The 25,127-nt window shown below is 38.0% G+C and overlaps 1 protein-coding gene and 2 pseudogenes across 6 annotated transcripts in view; 1 reads left to right on the plus strand and 2 right to left on the minus strand.

Annotated features, from left to right (window-relative positions):
* RANBP17 (RAN binding protein 17) overlaps positions 1–15,418 on the minus strand; it is a 306,922-nt gene extending 291,504 nt beyond the window's left edge. For 5 of the 6 annotated variants that reach the window (XR_012029812.1, XR_012029813.1, XM_072824186.1 and 2 more), the window contains exons 1-3: positions 15,268–15,418; positions 6,448–6,594; positions 2,672–2,762 (exon numbers count right to left, since the gene is read on the minus strand). Coding sequence is in view for 4 of the 6 variants with exons in the window: in XM_072824186.1 (XP_072680287.1) it covers positions 2,672–2,762; positions 6,448–6,594; positions 15,268–15,285 (256 nt within the window). In the remaining 2 variants the exon portion in view is untranslated. The remainder of the gene's footprint in view (positions 1–2,671; positions 2,763–6,447; positions 6,595–15,267) is intronic. The other variant, XM_072824185.1, reaches the window with a different exon arrangement.
* LOC140631664 (protein BEX4-like) lies at positions 12,114–14,520 on the minus strand (annotated as a pseudogene).
* A 5,657-nt stretch (positions 15,419–21,075) lies between the features above and the next one.
* LOC140631564 (small ribosomal subunit protein eS19 pseudogene) lies at positions 21,076–21,554 on the plus strand (annotated as a pseudogene).
* The last annotated feature ends 3,573 nt before the right edge of the window (positions 21,555–25,127 follow it).

Consider the following 25,127-nt stretch of genomic DNA (forward strand, 5'->3'; position numbering starts at 1 on the left):
ATTTTTAAATAAACTGAATCAATAATTATTCTGCACCATGCCCTGATGAGTTCACTGGTGGTTCTACAAAATATTTAAGAGAGAAATTGTATCCATTATCTTCAAACTCTCCCAGAAGTCAGAAGCAAGGGAATTCCTTCTAACTCAGTCTATGAGGCCAGCACTACCCTAATAACAAAACCAGACAAAGATGTTATAAGAAAATGAATCTAGACACAAACCTTACACACTCTTCACAAAAATCAACTTGAAATGGATCACAGTCCTAAATGTAAAGCACAAAACTATAAAAACTCCTAGAAGACAACATAGAGAAAAAACCTAGACTATCTTGGGTATGCATGACTTTTTGCACACAACAAAGGCACACTCCATGAAAAAAAAAAAAAAAAACAGTGATAACCTAGACTCAGTTAAAATTAAAAAACTTTTGCTCTGTGAGCAACATGATCAAGAGAATGAGAAGACAAGCCACAGAATGGGAGAAAAATCTCTGCAAAAGACTTATCTGATAAAAGACTGCTATCTAAAAACACACAAAAGCTCTTAAAACTCAACAGTAAGAAAACCACCTGATTTAAAAATGGGCAAAAGACTTAGTTAGACACATCATCACAGAAAATATACAGACAGTAAACTAAAGTATGAAAAGATGTTCAGTCATATGTCATTAGGGAACTGCAAATTAAAACAGTGTAAGATACTACTATACACCTATTAGGACACCCCAAATCCAAAACACTGAAAACACCAAATGTTAGCAAGAATGTGGAGCAACAGTAACTCTCATTCTTTGCAGATGGGACTGCAAAATGGTACACCCACTTTGGAAGACAGTATTATGATTTTTTTACAAAATTAAACACTCAATATACAATCTAACGATCACTCTCTTTAGTAGTTACCCAAATGAGATGAACTTATGTCCACATAAAAACCTGCTTTAAGCTATATTCATAATCGCCAAAACTTGGAAGCAATCAAGTAAGTGAACAAATAAACTGTAGTAGATCCAGACAATGGCATATCATTTAGTGCTAAGAAGAAATGAACTATCAAGCAATGAAGAGACATGAGAGAAGGTTAAACACATATTACTAAGTAATAGAAACCAATCTGAAAAGGCTACACACTGTAGGATTCCAACTACCTCACATTCTGGAAAAAGATCAGTGGATGTCAGGGGTTAAAGGGGAGGGAGGAATGAACAGGTGGCACAGAGAGGATTTTTTTCTGAGGCAGTGAAACTATTCCGTAGAATATTACAATGGGGGATATATTTCATTACACATTTATGCAAACCCAGAATGCACAACACCAAGAGTGAACCTTAATGTAAACTATGGACTTTGGGTAATGATCATGTGTCAATGTAGGTTCCTCAATTATAACTAAGTACTTCTGGTGCAAGACACTAAAAATGGAGGAGGCTCTATGTGTGTGTGGGACAGAGGATATGAGAACTCAACTCTGCATAATTTTAAAACTGCTCTAAAAAAATAAAACCTAAAGTGATTGTGTGCGTATGTGTGTGTGTGTCTGTAAAAGTTAGTCAAAAAAATAATGTTTTATGAGTTAGGTTTATAATGTTTGAACACTAATTTTTAAAACTGTAAATTTGTTTTGCTTTCTTAATCACCCAAGTCCATGAACACATAGATAAATCCTCCTCCAGGCTTTCCATAGTGCCTATGGTTCTGATAGGATACTTAAAAGAAGTATCAAATACATGAGACAAATGACATGTCATTGTATAATTTAATCCTTCAAAAACTGGGCTTCAGATCCAACATACATATACATTTTAATTTTTCTGATACACGAACACAAATAATGTGAACTGTGAGGCTAGAGAGCACCAAAGAGTCAACTGTTCATTTCTACTATAAAGATAACTGAAAATTTATTTTCCCATAATTATTAGACTTCTGCCCATTTGAAAAGCAAATACACACAAACACAAAATCTTAAAATGCATTACTTCCAAAAAATATACTTCATAGAATCAGTTCTCCAACTATACTAAGCTCCAAATACTATTCTTCCATATACCCATTATCTTCCTAGTAAGTAGGAACCTGCTTTTGATTTGACATGCATCCCAAATGATTTTGTGTGACATCCTGAGAAATAAATGGAGAATTGACTTCTTTTCTATCATTCAGTTGCATATGAAGTTAAAACAATGACTAAGAACAAAAACTCCACACAAATTGTGTGGATTTGAATCACAGCTCTCCTTCTTCTGAGCTATGTGATCTTGAGTACATAACAAAACCTATCAAATCTAGTTTCCTCATTTATAAAATGAGGATAAGAGTGCCCACTTTATAAGTGCAGTAGATAAAATGAGATAGTACAAATCTTATCACAGTCCACACAATAAAATACCAGTTATTATTTGTTATTCAGCTAAACAAATTCTTTTTTATTACACATTGTTGTGTAACACATAACTTCATCACTAGATGGGTAAAGGAGAGTTGACAACTCATCTTCAAAAATTAACAGAATTTTAAATAACTTGCATACCTGTTAACAGCTTAACATATCTAAAAGGAAAAAAAAATATTTGAAAGTGCAATGTTAAATAATGTAACACTGTGTGTCAACTATACTTCAATGAAAAAATAAAATACAATTTTATAAAAAGCATAATAAAACCACTTACTGATATCTACCCTCTGTTCAACTGGCAAAGGACTGACTCGGCTAACAAGTTTTGAAAGACATGTTGCTGCAAGGAGCTGAGCATAGGATGTCTGTAAAGAATAATAAATTTCATATATTATTATCACAAATGAAATTAGAATCATCAAAACACTATGACAGGAACTTTTCCTAAGCAAATATGGAAATGTTTCTGGTTTTCCAAACTGGCAGATTTACAATGAATAAAGTATTTACACAAATATACGCATATATGTACACAATCTCTCATAAGGGTTCAATAGTTGAGGAAGGTGTAGGTCACTTTTTCAAACAGCAGCAAATAATTGAGAGAAAAAAATTATCTTGAGCAAGTTCAAATAAAATACTCTTACATGTCTACACAGTCCTGTATGTTCTGGCCTCTATTTCTTCAAATTCACCTGGTTCTATTCTTCACTATCCTGTGACCATCACAGCCATCTTTATCCCTTTCAATGCCTTTTCCATCCTGACTTCCCTACTCCTTCAGATCCACGTCTTAGACTATCGTATTCTCTTTGGCTTCCAATTGTCTTAACTTAATAGTATACTCAATCTTACAAAATTTGGTTCAGCTCTTTACTATACCTCTAGCAGTTTCTTGTAAAGATAGTCCTTTCTTTTCTCTTGACTAGATGTCAGAAACTAAGGCCCATGGATCAAATCCTTTCTGTTTTTGCAAGGTCCAAGGGGTATCAGTGGTTTTTACTATTTTAAACAGTTGGGGAAAAAATTAATATTTTGTGACATGTGAAAAATATATGAAACCAAACGTCAGTGTCCATAAATAAACCTAGAACATAGCCATGCTCATTCATTTATATATGGTCTATGGCTGCTTTCACCATGACAGCAGAGCTGAATAGTTGAGACAGACTGTATGCGGCACTCATTGCCTCATACTGCTGCTCAATGCATTATAAATTGCAATAATATAGTTATAATTCCACAGCATCTCGAGTACCATGGGTATCACCATGACATGTACCTTCGATTATTACCAGGGCATAATCATGTCAAAACAAGATGAATGCAGATTTCAAATATCTCACTTTTAAGACACAGTAGAGTTTGAATTATTTTGTTACTGAATTAGATAGGGCAATGTGCTCTTTATGCAATGGTACTATAGCTGTCCTAAAAGATTATATGTTGACAATATCAGACTAAGTATTCATGACAATGTTCCTAACCCACAGGAATCAACAGTCAGAAAAAGTAGAAAATTAGAACAGAGTATCTCATCACAGTGGAATTTCCTCACAAAAATAAAATGGGATGGAGACCAAAGTTCTGAAGTCACTCATTTGTTAGCCAAGCAAGGAAAGTTGTTTACCAATGAAGAATTAATTAAATCACCACTACTTTATTGTTGTAGCGAAGTTATGTATGCAGAGAAAATAAACTCCAAACTACTAGCCTTTCAGTGAGAATAATGCTCAAATAGTTGAAGACATGGGAGCAACTTCAAAAGTCAATTGCAAACAAGGTAAATGATTTGGAAGTTCTCTTTAGTTTCTGACGAGCTGACAGATGTTGCTAATTCTGTTCATTCTGTTATCAACACTATCCATTTATTCCAGAAGTCAATGCTAAGTTTGAAGTGACTAAAGACCTCTGAAGAGTCTGGAACTTCAGGCCAGAAATATTTACAAAGAAGTTGAGAAAACACTAATTGTGTACAACCTGAAGTAGTAGCTGCTAAGATGCATCACAAGCGATAGTAAAAATATATGGAGCAGAAAATGGCTTAGTTGTACAAATTTATAAAGCTTATAAAAATCTAAGATTCTAAAACCTATGGTTATCCATTATATATTCATCAATATATACTCTGTAGTAAATTATATAGGTCTGTCATGTGTTAATGAATCAGTTTTTTTTTTTAAAGATTTTATTTATTTATTTCATGAGAGACACAGAGAGAGAGGCAGAGATATAGGCAGAGGAAAAAGCAGGCTCCATGAAGGGAGCCCAACGTGGTACTCGATCCCGGGACTCCAGGATCATGCCCTGGGCCGAAGGCAGGCACTAAACCGCTGAGCCACCCAGGGATCCTGAATCAGTGGTGTTAATAGTGGACTTCAATTTACGTTTGTGAACTTATCTTCAGTTGTGTGAATTTCTGTCAGAAATAAAAGCTGAAAGTCCTGATTTGCTCCACCACACTGTAGTTCAATAGATTAACAGTGGTAAAGTTTTATTGTGATTTTTTTTTGGCTCAGGGCCAAGACTGAAATTTTTTTGACACCCATCCTAAACTATTGTTGAATGCTCAAGGGCTTTGAAAATTAGCTTTTGCTGCAAACTTGATAATGTATTTAATGAATTCAACCTAAAGTTACAAAATTGCCTAAAAAGGGAAATGAATGCTTAGTACTTATACTACAAAATTGACAAGGCAGTAAAGTTATTTTAATAATAACTAACACTATTTCAATCACAACTAATATTAAGCTTTAAGCTGCTTTATACACTTTCCACATTACCAAAGTTAAAGCAAGTAGCAAGATCTCTATTCTTGAGTATATTTTCTGAGCTCATACTATAGTTCCAGCAGCATTTTTCAGACCCTGATGCAAGTGCAAAGGAAATTTCCATATCTTAAAATCTATTTAACTGAGCAATTGAGGAGCTTCCACCTAACCTTCAATTGGAAGTGATTAATCTGCAATGTAATGACATTCTGAAAGTCAAACATCAAGACAAGTTCAACAGAATTCTATAAATGCCTCCTAAGTGATGAATATGCTTAATTAAAACCATGTGCTTGTGGAGTGATACCAATATTTGGCAGTATCTATCTATGCGAAAAGATATTTTCAAAGATAAAATATAAAAATCTCATCACAGATGAGTATTAACACATGAACATTTATAATCAACACTGATGACAGAAATATTAATTTTGAACCACAATTAAGTTACATGTTATCTCCAAAAGAATAATTTCATTCTTCTGATTAGTAGATCTGTATTACAAAAAACTATACTCAATTATTATACTTTAAGTTTCATTAATAAAACTTTATGGAAGTTTGTCTTCTCTCTTCTTATAGACGCACTTATAAAATATCCTTGATTTAGCCTCTTTGCCTACAAAATCTAAAATATTTATAATCTAGCCCTTAACAGAAAGTTTGTTGACCTGTGCTCTAGCCCCTCCAGTCCCCTACTATAGTGCTACCATATCATTTTATAGCTATTTATTTACACTTATGCCTCGCCAATTAAACTATAAGTTACTTTAATACATGTACATAAAGCAAGTAGGTAGCACTATACCTAGTTTCACATCTAAGTATTTGCTGCATGACTGACTGAATGGCTAAGAATCTCTAGAAGGGAGGTAGGCAAGAGGTAGTCAGCATTCCTGTAAACCATTCCTTCATGCTTTAGACTTAATTATAACCTGTGTCTCTTACGCAGCTTTTTTTTTTTTTTTAAAGTTGTTAGTCAACTTTCGAAAAATGCAACCTTTGCCCATACTGATATGAGACATCAAAAGGGGTCAAGAAGAATCAAGAAATTATTTCAACTCATGGTCAACTCAGGTCTATGTCTACCTCTTGGGCTCTTCTCTAAGTGTGCTTTTCAATTCTTTCTATGATTAATCTCTCTGACACTAAAAGAAACTAAACCAAAAAAATATACCAAAAGTAATATCTATCAATTATTGCTTACCTACACAACTTCAATAACACGGACATATATCTACTGATTTTTCATGGTTAATCGCTGTTATCAAATACTTACTGTTCCTTGTTCTAATAAAAGTTGACACTTGCTGAGACATTCTGGGCTGTCAATAAGTTCCAGGAGTGCTTTCTCAGCCTCTATTCTTTGTGTTAGATCCGTCCCTACGTAGAGATGAGTACATAACACTTCCAATTCAGCCAAGCTCTTAAGAAAAAAAATAAATAAATTTTACTTGAAAGAGAAAAATAAGGTAAATATATTAATCACAGGGACCAAGGGATGCAAATATCATGCCTGAATTCATCAATTCAATAAATGCTCATTGAGCTACAACTACTTACTAGAGGTCACAGTGGTGAACAAAAAAGGCCTGTCTCTTTCCTCCAAATTATTTAATTATAAGTTGACAGTACTGTAGTGGAAAGGTAAGAGTATAGAAAGAGAAAGAGTTGCCTAAACCAAGGAGTTTGAAAGGCTTGCCTGAAGTAGTAACATTTATCCTAAAAGGGTAAAGCCAGATGAAAAAAGACTAGACAGCAGTCTAGGCAGACAGTAGCATTTACCAGGGCCCAGAACAGAGCGTAATCATTTCCAGGCATTAGAAGGTCAATGTCACTGGGTAGACAGCAAGGAGGAGATGCCAAATGACGCTAAAGAGATAGGTGGGGGGAATTATCATGAGCAAATTGCAGACACTACGCCAATTACATTATTTCTCAAATTGTAAGAACGTCAATGGTTCCATCCATAAAAAAGCAAAGATAATTATAAATATACGCTGATTTGGGGCTTCTGAACTAATGACTCATAGTGCTGCAGGCAAATTCTGTCATGATTTTCTGGAACTATGACCTAACCCCATGTTATTTCTAGCAGTGTAATAACTAGTTATCATGTTGTAGGCTCCTATTTTATAAGCACAAAGAATAATTCATTCTGTTTATAAATATAATTTCATCTGAAGATATAAAACACATGGATAAGATCTGAAAAAAATTAGATCAGCATTCTTCTCAGCTTAAAACAATTTTTGTTAAAGGTACTTGACTAAAACAAACTACTTCACTTTGAACTTAGAATTCTTTGGAGGACAAAAAAAAGGCACAGATTTCACCATCAATTAGTCATATGAAGGTAATGGGTTATTCCTAAAGAAATGCTATTTTTTTTATCCTTTCTGGTCTGAATTTTTATGGGTAGCCTTAGAGCTACACTAGTCCAAACATTTTCTCAAATACATATATCTCCGCCTAATAGAAATGCCCACAAAACACAGAAATGAGAACTTCTCTAGCTTCCTTTATCCTTTCACTCCTCTCTCCTTAGATCCTTGATGGCATTTTCTACTTTCTATCCATGTCAAAGCCCAACATCCCAGACTTGGAAAATTTCTGCTAGAATGAAAGTAAAAAAGAAGGGTTTCAAATGAATAAATTAAGATAAAGGACCTCAAATGCATCACATTTTAAACGTTTCTCCCACCCAGATTGGCCCAACAAGCCCTCAGAGTACTGCTCCATAATGGTCATGATATTAAAATGCATAGAAAATTTATGGTTCATAAATACATATGAATTCCATATTTTCTCCAAGGGTAAGAAATACAAAAATAGAAAGAGCTACCTTTTTCCCTCTTTTGCTTCATGATCAACCTTACAAGCCTTTTCCTTCATCTAATAAATCTGAAGGGCTGAATTTTAGAACTGGTAATACCCAGAGTAAGTTAATGATAAACTAATCCTGCTGTCATGCATTCATCAAGGTCTAAGAGTCTTTGAAGAAGTAGACTTTGAATTCAAAAAGAATTGGGCCAGAAATAGTGACAAGACCTGTTTAAAAGCAGAAGGCAGCAAAAAAGTGAGACTCAAATCTATCTTCTAGGTTTTTTTGGAGAACAAAATGAGTAAGGGTCACATAACTTCTGGCACAGGGTATACCCTATAAAGGCTAGTGGTTTGTTATTAATATGACTTAATACTGTAATGGGTAGTAATGGTATATTCCCCTAAAAGATATGCCTAATTCCTACCCCTAGTACCTTTGAATGTGCCCTTATCTGAAAATAAAGATCACTGCAAATCCTTAAATTATGGATATTAATGATACCATCCTAGATTTAGAGTGGGTCCTCAGTCTTAATGACTCATAAAAGAAAGAAGAAATACACGTGAAATGCAGAGACACAGAGATACACAAGGGAGGTCATATGAAGAAGGAGCCAGAGGCGAGAACGATAAATCTACAAGCCAAAGTACACCAAGGATTGCCAGCAGCCATTAGAAAGTAGGAGAAAGTCATGCGGCAGCTTCTCCCTCAAGGAGCCCAGAAGGAACCAATACTACTGGCATATTAGCTTCAGACTTCTAGCCTTCATAACTCTAAGACAGTAATTCTCTGTTGCTTTAATCCACCTAGTTTGTAGTAATTTGTTATAGTAGTACTAGAAAACTAATATAAATATTAATATTGATCAATTCAATAGTACCTAAGTAAACCTATTCAGAAGGATTCTGGAAAAATTCTGGAAATTATTTTGTCTGTTTTGCTATACTGATTTAAACAACCTCAACACAGACTAACTCTGGAATATGTTCAAATAGCATTTAAGTCAACAATATTATAAATTATCTTTTTCTTTTCAAAGGTATTTCAAAGTATTAACTGAAAGGCAGTGCAAGATAAAAAGGGAAAGGTGTGAACTTTCTCTTACGAAAGACTGAAACTAAGGGGGGGGGGATCAAGTCATTCTTTCACTGTAATGATAATAGTGAAACACATGCCAGGCATATCAAATCTTTTGAGAGAAAAGGATACATCCACAAAGATCCTTATCCTGGTGGAAAGGCATTATCTAAACATTTAAAACACTTAAACTCACAATGTGGTGAATGCTGACTGACCAAGCAATCTTCTGATTAGCATTTGACTTTCCAGAGAATCTATAAAGAGATTTTATTTTTCACAACGAATTGATACATTCGCATCTTAGTTTTACACATTGATGTCTACGCATATGGTTAACATTAGAATGCCTCAGAGAAATGGATCCCTTCTCTATTTGCTGACAAATGAGGTTTGAGTTATTAAAGCTCCTGCAAGGCTTAATATCAATATCAGAAGCCCATAAAAATAACTAATAGGTAAAATAAGTAGAATTGGACATCACCTAACTCCCAGAGAATAACTATCATATATAAACAGCATCCAACTTCCATAGCATAAGAGACAATCACACAATTCTGCCTTAAGGATCTACCATGTTATTCTGAACTCATTTCTAGTCTTTGCACTTGACATACAAATTAACCCCTAAATGATGTGACTTCTTTCTATTCAGTAATTCTCACACATGTATCCATCAATGGGTAGATGCTGAATAAAACAAACAAAAAACAGATAAAAAGAGTATATATTGGAGGGTATTATAGGAACAGAAAGCAGATCACAGGTTGCGGATAGGAAGGGAGGAAAGAAGAACAGGATGGGGGGCCAGCAATGGGGGGTTACAAAAGAACAAGAGGAAATTTTGGGGGGTGATAGATATGCTCATTATCTTGATTTTAGTCATGGTTTCACAGATGTAAACATGTCAGTCTCCTGCACAATTTAAATATGTGTTGTTTATTATTTGTCAAGTACACCTCAATATTAAGCTAAAAAAAAAAAAAAAAAAGGATGGCTTTTGTTCTAGGGAAAAAAAATGGCCCCTAATAAAAAATAAATTGATGAGCCACAAAAATCCCACCCCAATTGAATTTAAAACTCTTTTCAATTACTTCTCTGTATCTTTCCTGCCATCTGGAATTAAAGTTCTTGATTATCCTTAATAGAAAACACTTTCATCCCGAAGTCACAAATCTTTGTTTCTTTTTCCCTTTACTACTTTTTCCTGGGTATACCTGAAGGCTTATTCCTGGGTCTTTTGGAACTCTTCCTTCTACAATGAATTAGATAGTATTTGTTTTTAAAGTTTTATAGTTTACAAAAGAATTTCCATCTTTTATTTGCAACCAATCCTGAAAAGTAGACTCCTGCAGAGTATATATTTGTAGTACACCCATTTTAAGACCAAAAAAACTGAGGCGGAGAGATCAAATATATATATAAGTTGCTTAAGATCAAGTGTGGAGTAAATGGTCAATTTTGAGCCAAATAAATACAAGTCTACAGACCTCAAGAACATGTCTCCTTATCACCTTGCCATCTTGCCACCCTTTATCTTCAGTCTGTAGGGAGAATAAGCAGGAAATGTCCTACTCCATACCTTCAACCCTGTCTGCTCACCATCTTTGTATCTACCAATTTCTTTCTCTTGGAAATCCAGAAAGATGATAAAACCACAAAAATGTCAGAAACTGAATTGAACATACTTCCCACAGATTTCTACTTCAAGTGGCTCTTTGTTTTCAGTGGTTTCAAAGGTCTAGACCAGGATCTAGATTTACAATTTTGATGTTAATTTTGCCTCTTCCTTCTCCTTAGTCTCTCTTGTATAGTTAAGAGTTTGGCCTTGCCCAAAGAAAAATCTAGCCTTTACCCTCGGATTCTGGAAGCTTAACCTAGGTCATACCTGATCAGACTGTTTTTGCTTAGGGGCCAGGAGTTGGGAGGGTACACACTCCACAGTCTTAAACTGGGAGCTGGCCACACCAGAAAGACCAACCACGTGTTTGGGGGGGGGGGGGGGGGCCGGCTTTGGATCACATTAGTATTAGCCTAAAGACTGAGATCAATTATGTGGGCAATCACTACATAATGAAGCCTCAATAAAAAGTTCCCAATGCATACTGTCCTACATACAGGCTGGGAGAGTAACATGTCTTAAAGACAGCAAGAGCTTTGTTTTGGAACCCCCTCAGACTCTGCACATTGCATCTCTTTTCATCAATTTTAATCTGTGTACTTTCCCTGGAATAAACTGCATGTATATGACAACTTTCAGTAAATTATTTGAGTCTTTTTGATAAATTATCAAATCTAAGCATGGTTCTAGGAAAACCTCAAATATGCAGTTGGTGTCAGAAGTGAGGGCACTCTGGTGAACTATGCCCTGAAACCCCACAGTTTAGCTAGTTTCTGGTATACACCTGATTTGTAATAAAATCCTAACAATTCTTTTTTTAACTAGAGCCTCAGACTTAACACTTCTACCTGATATTCATGGACAACAGAGGAATAGAATAATATATTCTAACAGTAGCCTCTAGTGCCCTGGATTTTTTCAGCAGCTTCTTCGGGAATGAGAGTGGAAGCTTTGGAATCTGCCTCTTATTGATCCCAAGCAAATTACTTAACCTTTCTAAATCTCACTTTTGAAACTGCAGGTAGTTAATATCCATCTTCCAAAATAACTGTGAAGAGTAAGATAGAAGACAGAAAGCTAAACCCAGTGCCTGGCACACAGCAGATCAAGAATAAATTGTAAATAATTCCTTCGATTCGTGATAAATTATAATACCCTATATTGATTGTCTGTCTATAACTTCTCCCATTCAAGTCCATGCTGTCATGATCTTTCGCAAACCTCTTTCCCATCTTGTTACCATCATGTTCAAATATAACAGGGCACAATCACATCTAGACCAAATCAGGTGGCCTGGCTGGGTATTAAGAAGCATAGCCATAGTCCTTGGTCCTGGAACAATTCTGAGAACAAAAAGATCGACCAAATGAGTACTCTAAATTTTTCCTGACATTACCTTTTTTTTTTTTTTGCTTTTTCAACTGCTTTATTAAGTTTACATTATGAAAAGAATAGTTTTTTCTAAAACTGGGTGAAATTGTCCTGCTAGACAGAAAGTTTTACAGAGACAAAACAGTATTTAATTACAAACTGGTAACTGGAAACACCAAAAGGTTTACAGAAGAAGTAAATCACAAAATTACAAGCCTGTGGAGCAGAGGCCACATTATTAACCTCAGGGAAAACCTTAACATTCAAGGTATAAGGCAAAAGTCATAATGATTATCAGGTTCAGGAGTTTGGAAGTGCTTATGATGCCTCATTTGCTACTCCTTAGTCTTTCTCCTGATCTCCATCATTTGCCCTACAAACTTTTCCACATCATCTCCCATTTCATTGTGATCAATATGCTTGTTAGGTACGGCCCATCGAAAATTAGGGACAAGTCGTCTCACTTGCCCCAGTTTAACATTTCTTCCATTCTTCTGGCTCTTCACTCCCTCTCGAATTGCGTGATTCCTCTTCATTCTGCACAGGGCCCTGTTCTTCATTTTCCTGCTGGGCATTTTCCATGTTGACATTTTTCACTTGTTTCTCTTTGGACACCACTGCTCCTGGGCCTATCCTTGCAGTCTCCTCCTCCTCCTCCTCCTCCTGATGCACGAGTGCAGCGCCTCAACACTTGGACCAGCCCACCTGCTCCCCCTCCGCCTCCTACTCTTTGGGGCCGCCCCTGGCCCACAGGCCTTCAGGGCCACTGGGAGCAGGTAGCTAGCGAGCGAGAGAGCGAGCGAGCGAAGGCCCCTGACATTACCTCTTGATTCTCACATCAATCTGTTCTAACTGAAATTCTTGTATCTTACCCGTTCCCAACTCTATCTTTCCTCACTCTGTCTTCCTCCCCCTAATCTGGACTGTCTCCTCTCGGATGAGATAATCCATATCCATTGTCTCTTTTGGGATAAAGTATTCCAACTCACTCACAGCTTCCTAACTAGAATGCATGTACCTTGAATGATATGCCTGGCATATTGATTCTTCTACCCTTTAGGCAACCAGGCTTTTGGCTGTGAGCAGTTTATGTCAATGAACAAGACAATTACCATTTATTATGTATGCCATGATATGAAAAAGATTGTGAAGAAGTACTCTAACCTCACCTCACACAGGTCCACATCTTTACTCATCACCCTAATGGCATAATTTTTTACTAGCTACCCTGGTGAGTAGATGACAGTAAGATATTGATGTGAAAGAATATGGAATTACGAATTACTAGGGTTACTCTATAGCCTTGGGAAGTCACAAATGTTCTAAGATTCAGTGTCTTCAAGAATAATACATATGTACATACCTCTCAAATTAGTTGTGGGGCTCAAAAAACTAATAAGCATGTGAAAATTCAAAATGCTAGGTACCAGTTATTATTAGTAGTCAATGTTCCTTGAATTAACTGCAGAATATGGTTTCATATGCTGGAAATACTTCAAACTGAGAAATTTCAGAGCTTTTTTCTAGCTCTCAAAACTGATCTTTTATTTGTCCAACTACACTTTCAAGCTGCTGTGAAATACATTCCTGGAAAACCAGTTTTTCCAACACCCTACCTAAGTATGAAGAAGTCTTCCAGGACTGAGGTATTGACATTTATGCATCACCTTCCTAAGTCTGAAAATTTCCAAACTTCCACCACAGTCTTTACCCTCAAGATTTACACCAGAACTATGAACACCCGATTACCTATTTGCAACCTGTAAGTCCTCCCTGTGAAAATTTCCCAGGGGGCATGTTTACCAAAGTGGAAATAAATAACATTATTTTGACATCCTTAGAAATGGCAAGGAGTCAAACGGTAATGTGTGGGGCTCACTGCTTCCTGGTCTGTAAGTCCTGAAGCTGTCAATTACCGGACAGGAGAGTGGCTGGCTGGAAAGAAAAGATCCTTTGGAAGAATCAATAAGTAAGAAATGAGTCAGTATGACCACAGGCAGTCCAAAGAAGTCTACGAGAGGAACATGACACATAGACACACTGTCACCACATTATGAAACTGACAACCCCTCCAAGGTCACTCCTGCCATCCACAGCCTGCCCCCCTCTTCCAGTTTATGTGAACCGTACGCTCCTGCCAGACCAAACTTCCTGCCGTGTGCCATGTTCTTGCACAGTTCCTGGCCACCGTGACATGGTCCTTCTGCCTCGGTAACTTTCCCTTTGCCTTCCTTCACGTGGCTGGCTCCTACAATTCTTTCAAGGCCCACTAGGCTGCAAGTTCCCTGAAAGTAGAAGTCCTAGTTTTGTTGGAGCCGTCTGCAGTGCAATTCAGTACCCAACCGGCCGAATGGGCGCTCAAGGAAATTCAAAGCATCTGCTCTGCCAGGCCGAGCAGCTCCGCCGCACTCCTCAACACGCGCGCACGCACCCCCCCCGCCCCCGGAGGCTGCCATGATAGCCTGTGATTAATTCTACCGTATCATTTTCACACGTACTGTAATTCTCTGCGAATTCTAGGAGGGCACGGATGGCACGATGATGTAATCCTTTATCCCAGAACTGTGCACCGTGCTGGAGACGCGGCGAGGGGCTCCATTAATGTTTGCTGAATGAATAACTGGCCGCGCACGCGGGCGCAGCCCGAGAGTACGCGAACCTCCTCGTCCAGCGCGCGTCCCGTCGCGATCTCCGCGCCCCTCGGGCTCGCTGCCCGGGTTTCCTCCTCCAGGAAGGCGGCTGCAAAACACTCCTCCACACCCGCCTGCAGATACAGCCCCTGCCCGCTCTAGCCGATTACAAACCCAGCCGCGGCCGCCGGCCCCCGGTGGACCCCGGTGGACCCCGGTGGACCCCGGCCCCCGCCGCCGCAACCGTGCGGGGGCCGGCGACCGAGCCGCGGCGGGAGGGACGGCCCGGCCCGGCCCGGCCCGGCCGCGCTCCCGGTCCGCGGCCTCCACACCTCCCCGAGGGGCGAGCTCCGGAGCCGGCCCCGCCGCGGCGCCCGCCACGCAGGGGCCCGGGCCGGGGCGTGAGCCCAGGCCAGTGCCCGAGGCCCCGGCCGGGGAGGGGGCTGCGGCCCCGAGGCGGCGGGCCGCGGCCCTCGGCCTCCGAGCCGCAGCGTCCCGCCGCGCTGGCGGGGCGGCGGAGCGGCGGAGCGGCGGAGCGGCGGAGCGCGGGCCCGCGGTGCAGAGCCCACTGACCTGGAAGTGCAGCGCCATCTTCCCGGGAGGCGGCGCCGGCCGGCCGGCCGCCCCGAGCGCCCGAGGGGAGGGAGCGCAGGCGGGCGCCGCGGAAGCCCCAGCCGCCCGCGGGGTCCCTGCGCCGCTGGCTCGCCCAGCGCGGTCGTCGCCTCCGCCGCGCCGCCGGTGCGTCCGCGGCGCTGGACGGGGCGGGGCCTGACGGGCGGGGGGCGGGGCCTGACGGGGCGGGGGCGGGGCCTGACGGGGGCGGGGCCTGACGGGGGCGGGGGGCGGCGCGCGAGGGGGCGGCGGGGACCGCGGCGCCGGGCCTCTCAACCGCCCGCGCACCAAGTTTGAAGCGCCGAGGGTCCTAACGTCCCGCAGCTTTCCCTGGACACTGGCCCCGCCGCCCAACCGTCAGCCATGACCCCTGGCCTTGAATCTCCCCCAAACTGCTGATCCCTAAGCCCCAGGGTACAGCCCTTGCCGTGGCTTCCGATGCCCCGTCGGCGCCACCGCGCTTGTTCCCCGAGCAGCCCACCCGGCCGCGCCCCCAGCCGCACCCAGCCGCACCCAGCCGCACCCTCTGATGCCCTGGCGCCAACCGCTGTGCTTGACCCCTGACTCCCGGACCCCAGCTTCCATCTCCTTTTTGACTTTATTTGGTTTAAAGTTAAACCGACACTGTTGACTTGTAAAATTCTAGCTCACCTCTTACTACTTCTTGCCTATGGTTCACTTAAGGTGAGCTTGTATTTTACACCAAATGATTCCGTTGGAATGACAATTTATTTGAACAAGAGTGGGTCAAAGTCACTCCTTTCTGGTGCTCTTCATTCCTTCTTGAAGATTGAAGCTTTCTGCTGGGGGCGTTGCACCGTCGTGTGAAAAATTACTTTGCTATTTCTTATAGTTCGCGTTTATTAGTGACAAATCCAGCCTTGGTGAACATGAATACATCGTTATTTCACCTGCATTTTTTTAAAGGATAGTTTTGCTAGGTATCGAATTCCATTTTTGTCTTTTAAAACAAATGTTCTCAGCATAAAAAAAAAAAAGTCTTTTCCCTTGATTTCTCGTTGCCATTGTTTCTATTGAGAAGTTAGCCAATGGTCTATTGCTCCTTTGCAGGTAAAACAACTCCTTCTCCCACCCCCCTGTTTTAAATTTTTTTCTTTCTTTTTGGTCTTCAGCAGTTTGAGTACAGTGTAACTGTGTGTGTGTGTGTGTGTGTGTGTGTGTGTGTGTATGTGTGATCCTGCTTGGGATTCATAAGGCTTCTTCAATATGAAATCTTATATTTTTTATCAGTATTTGAAAATTCTCCATTTCTTTAAATATTACTTTTGTTCCTTTCTCTCTCTTCTCCTTTTGGAACTTCAGTTACATGTATTTTAGACTCTTTTTTTTTTTTTTTTTTGAGTATTCCATATGTCTCTTACAGTCTTTTCTGTATTTTCTCTTTTTTTCTCATCATGCTTTAATCCGCATAATTTTTTAACTGACCTGTCACCCATTTAGTAAAAACTCTATTCTGCTGTGTCTGAACTGCTACACAACCCTCTATTGGAATCTTAATTTTAGTAATAGTATTTTCAGTTCCAGAATTTTCATTTGAGTCCTCCCCTTCCATTCTTTAAATAGATTCTAAGGCTCTGGTGAAATTGTTTATCTTCCCTCTATTGTCTTGAACATTTTAATCATATTATTTAAAGCCCCTAAAGATAACTCCAATATATGAATTTCCAAAAAGTCCTCCTGGTTTTTGGTATTTGGTCCTATTTTTTAAGCATGCCTTATAATTTCTTATTGGATGTTAGACAGTATAGAAGAAAAATTGTAGAGGCTGTGGATGATACCAGCTTTCTACAAAAAGGATTAAGTTTTCTTATTGTAGTAGACAGAATACAAGTGAATCACCTTAATCTAATTGAGACTTGGTTTTCAGCTTTTAAATTCAGGTTTATTTTAGTTTTGCCCTTATTCCTAGGTCATGGTTCTTACTAGATCTTATTAGATCTTGAAAGCCTGAATATTTGCCAAGATACTGCCACCTCATGGGGCTTGAACTATAATCCCCATTTCCTCCATAGTGTGAAGCTGCTAAAATCTCTGTTTAATGCTTCAGGTGCTGCTGTCTGGCTGTTTCTTAAAGTTGCATCCTGAGCATATGCATCTTAAGAATTTCCTGATAATTTAAGGGGAATTTGTACAATGATTTGGAGGTCCACATCTCTGTAATTTTCTCCTCTCTAGAATTGTCCTTCAAATCTCAGCTGCTTTTGTTCCTAAACTCCCATCTCTGCTCCTAGACCACTGAGATTGCTATTATCTACTTAGCTCCATTACCCTTGTGCCAATTCAAAATGCCCCGGAGGTGGGAAGTGACCTGAATGTAGATCTTGCCCTTAGTGCTTTCATGCACTCAAGGGTTGAAGCCAATCAAGTCTTGTCTCTATTGGTTGCTCTCTAGTGCCTTCAAGCAGTTGTTGTATATATATCTATATGTGTGTGTATGCCTGGGTGTCTGTGTAGTTGTTAATACACAGTAATTGTCAAATTCATTTATTTATAATTGCCATATATGTAACATATTAACATATGTGTTAGATGTATACATATATATGCACACACACACACATATATAAAGTTTATCCTGCTTTTATAATTCATTTAAGTGGGAGGTTTAAGACCAGACTGTTTGCATCTTGATTTTCATAGCTCATCCACAGCCCATGAATCCTCATTCCCATAACCTAACTCCTTTTTTTTTTTTTTTAAGATTTTATTTATTTATGAGAGACACAGAGAGAAAGAGAGAGAGGCAGAGACACAGAGGAAGAAGCAGGCTCCATGCAGGGAGCCTGACATGGGACTCGATCCAGGGTCTCCAGGATCACACCCTGGGCTGAAGGCAGCACTAAGCCGCTGAGCCACCTGGGCTGCCCCATAACCTAACTCCTAAACTTGGAGGGGGATACCCTCATCCTACCATTTTTTACTCCTATATCCCAAAGTTTTTGATTCCTATATTCTAATACCTATTTCCATGCTTTAAGACTTTTGATATCCAGTCGCATTTGTGACTCCTACATCCCTAGCACCAGTGTTAATTTCTGACCTCTCTATTGCATCTGCCATACAACACTACATTATTTTAACTTTCTTTTATCTAACTTCTGGATTCCAACCACATTTTTAAAGCTATTGTTTTAAAGTAGCATTTCTAAAAAAAACAAAACAAAACAAAACAGTAAAGTAGCATTTCTGTTACCTCAAACTTTAAGCAATTAAATGAGGAGGAATAATTACTTGAGATGTGATCATATTGCTTTTTTCTCCCATAGCAGAATATCTTTGGCACAAATACAAGATTATGATAAGAACAACAGCTGACTATTCTGTGGATTTACAAGGAAATTCAGCAAATAAAAAGCCAATTATTTTTTCCCATAAAATTTGAGTGACCACTTCAGATTTCTGTTTATAATGAACTCTCCCTTCCATGTTTTTCTATCAACAAAATATGCATACAGGTCCATATCTTTTTTGTCAATTAATAAAATCTAAGAATTGTGTCACCACAGCTATTAAAACTAGCAAAAGGATGCTACAGGATGTCAAATAATCCATTTCTATCACAAAATCCAATTAAAGGAGGGACATTTAGAACTCTTAGGAGGGGATCCCTGGGTGGGTCAGGGGTTTATGCCTGCCTTTGGCCCAGGGCGTGATCCTGGAGTCCTGGGATCAAGTCCCACATGGAGCTCCCTGCATGGGGCCTGCTTTTCCCTCTGCCTCTCTCTCTCTCTCTCTCTCTCTCTCTCTGTGTCTCTCATGAATAAGTAAAAAATAAAATACAATTAAAAAAAAACACTTAGGAATTACAAAAGTATCTTTTTTAATGGCAACTGGCCTTCTAAAAAAGACGGATCTTTGATCTTATACCTTTTCAGGAAATTCGATTAACATTTGTAATTCTGGTACCTTAGGAAATTTACCTAATATCTTTGAGTTAGTGTATGTATGTATTAGCGTGTTTATTGTTATTCTAAGATCAAGAAAATAGTAAGGCCAAAATTCAAAGATTTTATAAGAAGTAACATTGAGATTAGAGCACGCTGGTTAGGAAAACAGACACTCAAGCCAAAAAACCTGGGTTTGGATGCCAGCTGTATCACTTACTAGCTGGTAAACTTGGGGAAGTTGCTTAATCTCTCCATGCCTTTGTTTCCTCATCTGTAAAATGGAAACTAACAGTATCTAACTCATAGGTTGCTATGATGATTAAATGAGTTGATGTATATGAAGTACTTAGTACTTGGCAAATAATAAGGGCTACAAAAATACTAATTATTATAATCAGATCCATATCATTCTCTGAATGTCATATTTAAAAAGATATTCTTAATGAAATGGGATTATAATTTTAATCAAACAGAATAAATTATTCCAAAATCTTTTAGTTTGTAAATTTACAATTTAGCTATTTCCTCATTTTCCCTCCCACTCAATCAAGCTTCTCTACCCTAGAGAATATTGAAAGGCTGTGACATTATCTCCATTAATGGCATTTCTATTTCCTGTTTCTATAGAAGGACTTATATGGGACTGAAATATGGGACTGAAACTTCAAAATATCCAACTAACTTAAACCACAAACAAAAAAAACACAAAACATCCAATTAAAATTCTCACTTTATTAATACTTAAATTATAAAACCTATGATCAATCATTTACTTTAGTAGAACATATAAACAAAAAATAGGAAACATTAGAATATACCTCCCTTAAAATATTCAACAAATGTAATTTTATTAAGTACACTTACTAAGATTACTTAATACCTCAGTAAGTTTTGGGAATTCAGCAGAAGGCAGGCAAGTGAGAGAAACAGGAGGAAAATACATCCAAAAATTCAGATTTATATAAAATCTCTCCAAAACATAACAGCTGCATAAAATATGTATACTTGTGTGTATTTATTTCATATTGGTTGATTTCAATCATGTTTTTATTTTATCAAGTCATTAACCTTAAACTCCATTTTTTAAAATATCCAGTGTAAAACCAGAGTAACAAAAAACATTTCTTCTTCTCTGGTGATGTAAATATGAGTTATTTAACAAACTTTATTATTACACACATACACATAAAATCCATACCTGCTTTTTCTTTAAGTGATTTTACACTTTAAACATACTGATAATAATAGGGGTATACTACTGTGTTTAATAATGCCATCATTTTGACAAATAAAAACTAATATTTTTTCATTTGTATATTACCTTACACTACTTGCATGTTAACTCTTTCACATACTAACAGATAGTTTAAAGCATTGATTACATCAGTAAGATAGCAACAAATGTTAACTATGTATCCTTAAAGTTACCCCTAAGCAAGGTCATAGTAAAATGTCACTGATGTATAATGCTATTGGATAAATAAAATAGTATACTCATTCTGAAAAGTACAATATATTAAGAATCCTGGAAATGTTTATCATCTTCACCCAACTTCTAGAAAGTGAATCTAAGAAAATAACGTAAACTGCAAAAAAAAAAAAAAAAGAAAGAAAAAAAGAAAAGAAAAAATGTTTTATATGTGAAAGTATTTATTAAAGCATGATTTATATAATAAGGAAAAGCTGAAAAGGTTAAGTAAATTATGATATAGCCTATGGCATAATCCTATACAGTCATTAAGGATTATATTTATGGAGAGTTTTGTAAAAATGTGGAAACTACTATGTTAAGAGGTTAAGTGTAAAAGACAAGATGGAATAGTATATCACTTTCCCCTGGCTGGCAGCGCGGAGGCCGCAGATGCCTGGAGTTCCTGTAAAAGGAATCTGAACCAGCAGGAGTTCATCAGAGCTCTGGCAGCCTTCCTCAAAAAGTCTAGGAAGCTGAAAGTCCCTGAATTGGTGGACACTGTCAAGCTGGCCGAGCATGAAGAGCTGGCTCCCCACGATGAGAGCTGGTTCTACACACGAGCTGCTTCCACAGCCCGGCACCTGTAAGCCCAGGCGTCCGGGCGGCGCTGGGGTCGGCCCGTGACTAAGCTCTGCGGGGCCAGAGAAGCGGGGTCATGCCCAGCCACTTCAGCAGACGCCCCAAGAGTGTGGCCTGCAGGGTCCTCCGAGCCCTAGAGGGGCTGAAAGTGGTGGAAAAGGACCAAGATGGGGGCCGCAAACGGACACCTTGGGGACAGCGGGATCTGGACAGAACTGCCCGACAGGTGGCAGCTGCCAACAAGAAGCATTAGAACAAATGCTGGGTTAATAAATTGCCTCATTCGAAAAAAAAAAAAAAAAAAAGGAATAGTATATCATTTCAATCAAATGAAAAAAGGCATAGGAAAAAAATGGAACAGAATACAAACGAATGGTAACAGGACAGGGAGTCAACCTGAAGGGGCTCCCACCTGCCAAATCCAGAACAATTCAGGCATGTAAATAATGATAGTGATAGATTATCACTTATTGAATAAAATAAGAAACCTTAATAATATATTATTATTAGTGCATATTAATATAAGTAAATGAATGAATAAATTGAAAGTTTACATAGTCTCACAGTAGTTCCTCACAAAATACTAATTGATTACAAAGTAAAAAAGAGTAACTTTTCAGCCCAGAAGACTATCATCCACCACTTTTAATTGAGTGATTAATGTGGATAACGTTAGTAAGGGAACAAATCTAAACCATGTGCCATTTGACAGAATGTAGTAGGAAGAACACAATGCCATCTCTGTAATAGCCTTGTGAAAGGTGCATACCCTGAGTCTAAATGTGAGGAAACATTGAGGCAAACTCACATTTAGAGACATTCTACAAAATAACTGGCCTGTAATCTCCACAAATGCCAACCTGATGAAAGTCACATCTTTCAACTCCCTGGTTAAATTTATTCCTAAATATCACATTCTGTTTGCTCTCATAACGTCTTTTTCTGATAGTTTGTTGCTGGTGTATAGGCATACAACTGATTTTTGTATATGGATTTTGAACCCTGAAACTTTACTGAATTCATTTATTAGTTCAACAGGGTTTTTTGGGTGGAGTATTGAGGGTTTTCTACATATAATCTATCATCTGCAAACAAGACAATTTTATTTCTTCCTTTCTGATTTGGATGCCTTTTATTTCCCTTTATTACCTAATTGCTCTGGCTAGAACTTCTAGTACTCTGGTAGAGTAAAAGTGGTAAAAATGGCCATCCTTATCTTATTCCTGATCTTAGAAGAAAAGCTTTCAGGTTTTCACCATTGAGTATGATGTTAGCTATAGGCCTGTCATGTATATGGCCTTTATTATGTTGAAGTACATTCTCTTTATCCCTAGTTTATGGGGTTTTCTGTAATGAAAGGATGTTAAATTTTGTCAAATGCTTCTCCTGCATCTATTGAAGTGATCATATAATTTTTATCCTTCATTTTGTTAATGTGGTATATCACATTTATTGATTTGCATATATGAATCATCCCTGCTTTCCTGAAATAAATCCCACTTGGTCATAGTATATGATTGCTGATATTTTGTTGAGGATTTTTGCATCTATGTTCATAAGGGATATTGGCCTGTAATTTTACTCTCTTGTAGCATCTTTTGTCTGGCTTTAGTATCAGGGTAATGCTGGTCTCATAAAAGGACTTTGGAAATGTTCCCTCCTCTTCTAGTTTTTGGAAGAGTTTGAGATGGACTGGCATTAATTCTTCCTTAATGTTTGTTAGAATTCACCAGTGAAGCCACCTGGTCCTAGACTTTTCTTTGTTGGAGAGTTTTTGATTACTGACTCAATTTCCTTACCAGTGATTAGTCTGTTCAGATGTTCTGTTTCTTTATAATTCATTCTTGGCAGCTTGTATGTTTCTAGGAATTAAGCCTGTTCTTAAAGATTATCTAATTGGTTGACATATAATAATTCATAGTAATTTCTTGTGATCCTTTTTATTTCTGTGCTATTGATCATAATGTCTTTTATTTCTGATATTATTTGAGTCTCCTCTTTTTTTTCTTAGCTAGTCTAGCTAAAGATTTGTTAATTTTGCTTATCCTTTCAAAAAACTACCTCTCAGTTTCATTGATATTTTCTATTGTCTTTTTAGTCTCTATTTCTCATCTTTGTTATTTCCTTCTTTCTACTAACTTTGGGCTTAGTTTGTTCTTTTTTTAGTTCCTTCAAGTGTAAAATTAGGTTGTTTATTTGAGATCTCTCTTTTTTTTCATAATGTAGGCATTTATGTCTATAAACATCCACCTTAGAACTCCTTTTGCTGCCCATAAATTTTGGTATGCTGTTTCCACTTTCATTTGTCTCAAGATGTTTTTTATTTTTATTTTTTTTCATTTCTTCTTTGACCCATTGGTTGTTCACGAGCATGTTGCTTAATCTCCATGTATTTGTGAATTTTCCAGTTTTCTTCTTATAATTAATTTCTAGTTTCATAGCATTGTGGCCAGAAAAGATGCTTGATATGATTTCAGTCTTCTCAAATTTATTAAGACTTGTTTTGTAATGTAATATACAATATATCCTGGAGAATGTTCTATGTGCACTTGAGAAGAATGTGTATTCTGCTGCTGTTGGATGGGATGTTCTATACCTGTCTATTAGGTCCATTTGGTCTAACATGTAGATTAAGTTCAATATTTCCTTATTGACTTTCTGCCTAGATGATCTATTTATTGCTGAAAGTGGGGTGTACAAATCCCCTACTATTATTGTATTGCTGTCTATTTCTTCCAGAATAATTCTTTACACACAAATTCCAGTCTATATGCATAGAATGAATGCTAGAATTAGAACATCACTATTTTGTGACACCTAATAAAGAATTGATTTAGTCAATAATCTTCAGTTGGTTGAGATTATTCATTGAAAGATGATGGGGAAATTTATCACAGTGGTATCAGGTTTTTATCTCCTGAAACAACTGACCAGTATTAGCATTACTGAAAGCAGGACAAACAGACCTGTTGTGCCTTCTACTTTGATGCAAGAGGATGTCCACAGCACCCCCATGAAGGGCTCCTGCCCAAAATGCTGAACCTGAATCTAAATAAGTCTCAGAGAAAACGTCCACTTCTAGGAAGTATGGAGGAATTGAAAAACAATTTAAATGTCCATCCCCACTCCCAAGGGAACCCACAGACAAATCCAGAACGTATAATATTTTATGTAAAGAAATTGCCTAGTTTTTGCAATAAGCCAATGACATAAGTAATGATGGGTGAGGGCATTTTCTAGATTAAAGAAATTTGCGAAACCAAATAGCCATCTGTGATGTGTAGACTGAGTTTGAAGTCTAATTTTTAAAAACTATAAAGGGACATTTTTAAGACCATTGGGGAAATGTGGAAATTATGGACAGGGTAGTAGATGATACCAAAGAAATACTGTTAACTTTTTTAGGTATGACAAACGAATTGTGGTTATGTATGAAAGGGTTGTGTATTCTATGGACAAATACGAAGGGAGGGAAGGTGAAATAACATGAAAGCTGGGGATACCTCTAAGATATTTTGGCAAAGAAAAGAGCAAAGTAAAAAAGAAATGGATAAGTCAATGTGACGAAATGTTGGTAATTATTGAATCTTGAGTATTGTGTATATACTACTTTATTATATTGTTCTACTTTTGATGATGCTAGAAAATTTCTATAATTAAACAATTCTTCAATGGCTTCATGGCTTACTGTGAAAAATCCCAACTCTGTACTCTGAATGTAGTGTCCTCTTATCTAGCCCAATCCTTCTTTTCCAGATTTATTTATTATTACTCCTACTCACTCCCCCTGCACAGTTATAGTGAGTGATTTGCATGACATGATTGCCCTTTCTGTTTTGCATACACTGTTTCTTCCACTAAAT

The sequence above is a fragment of the Canis lupus genome, chromosome 4 (genome assembly GCF_048164855.1).
Source record: "Canis lupus baileyi chromosome 4, mCanLup2.hap1, whole genome shotgun sequence".
Taxonomy (NCBI): Eukaryota; Metazoa; Chordata; class Mammalia; order Carnivora; family Canidae; genus Canis; species Canis lupus.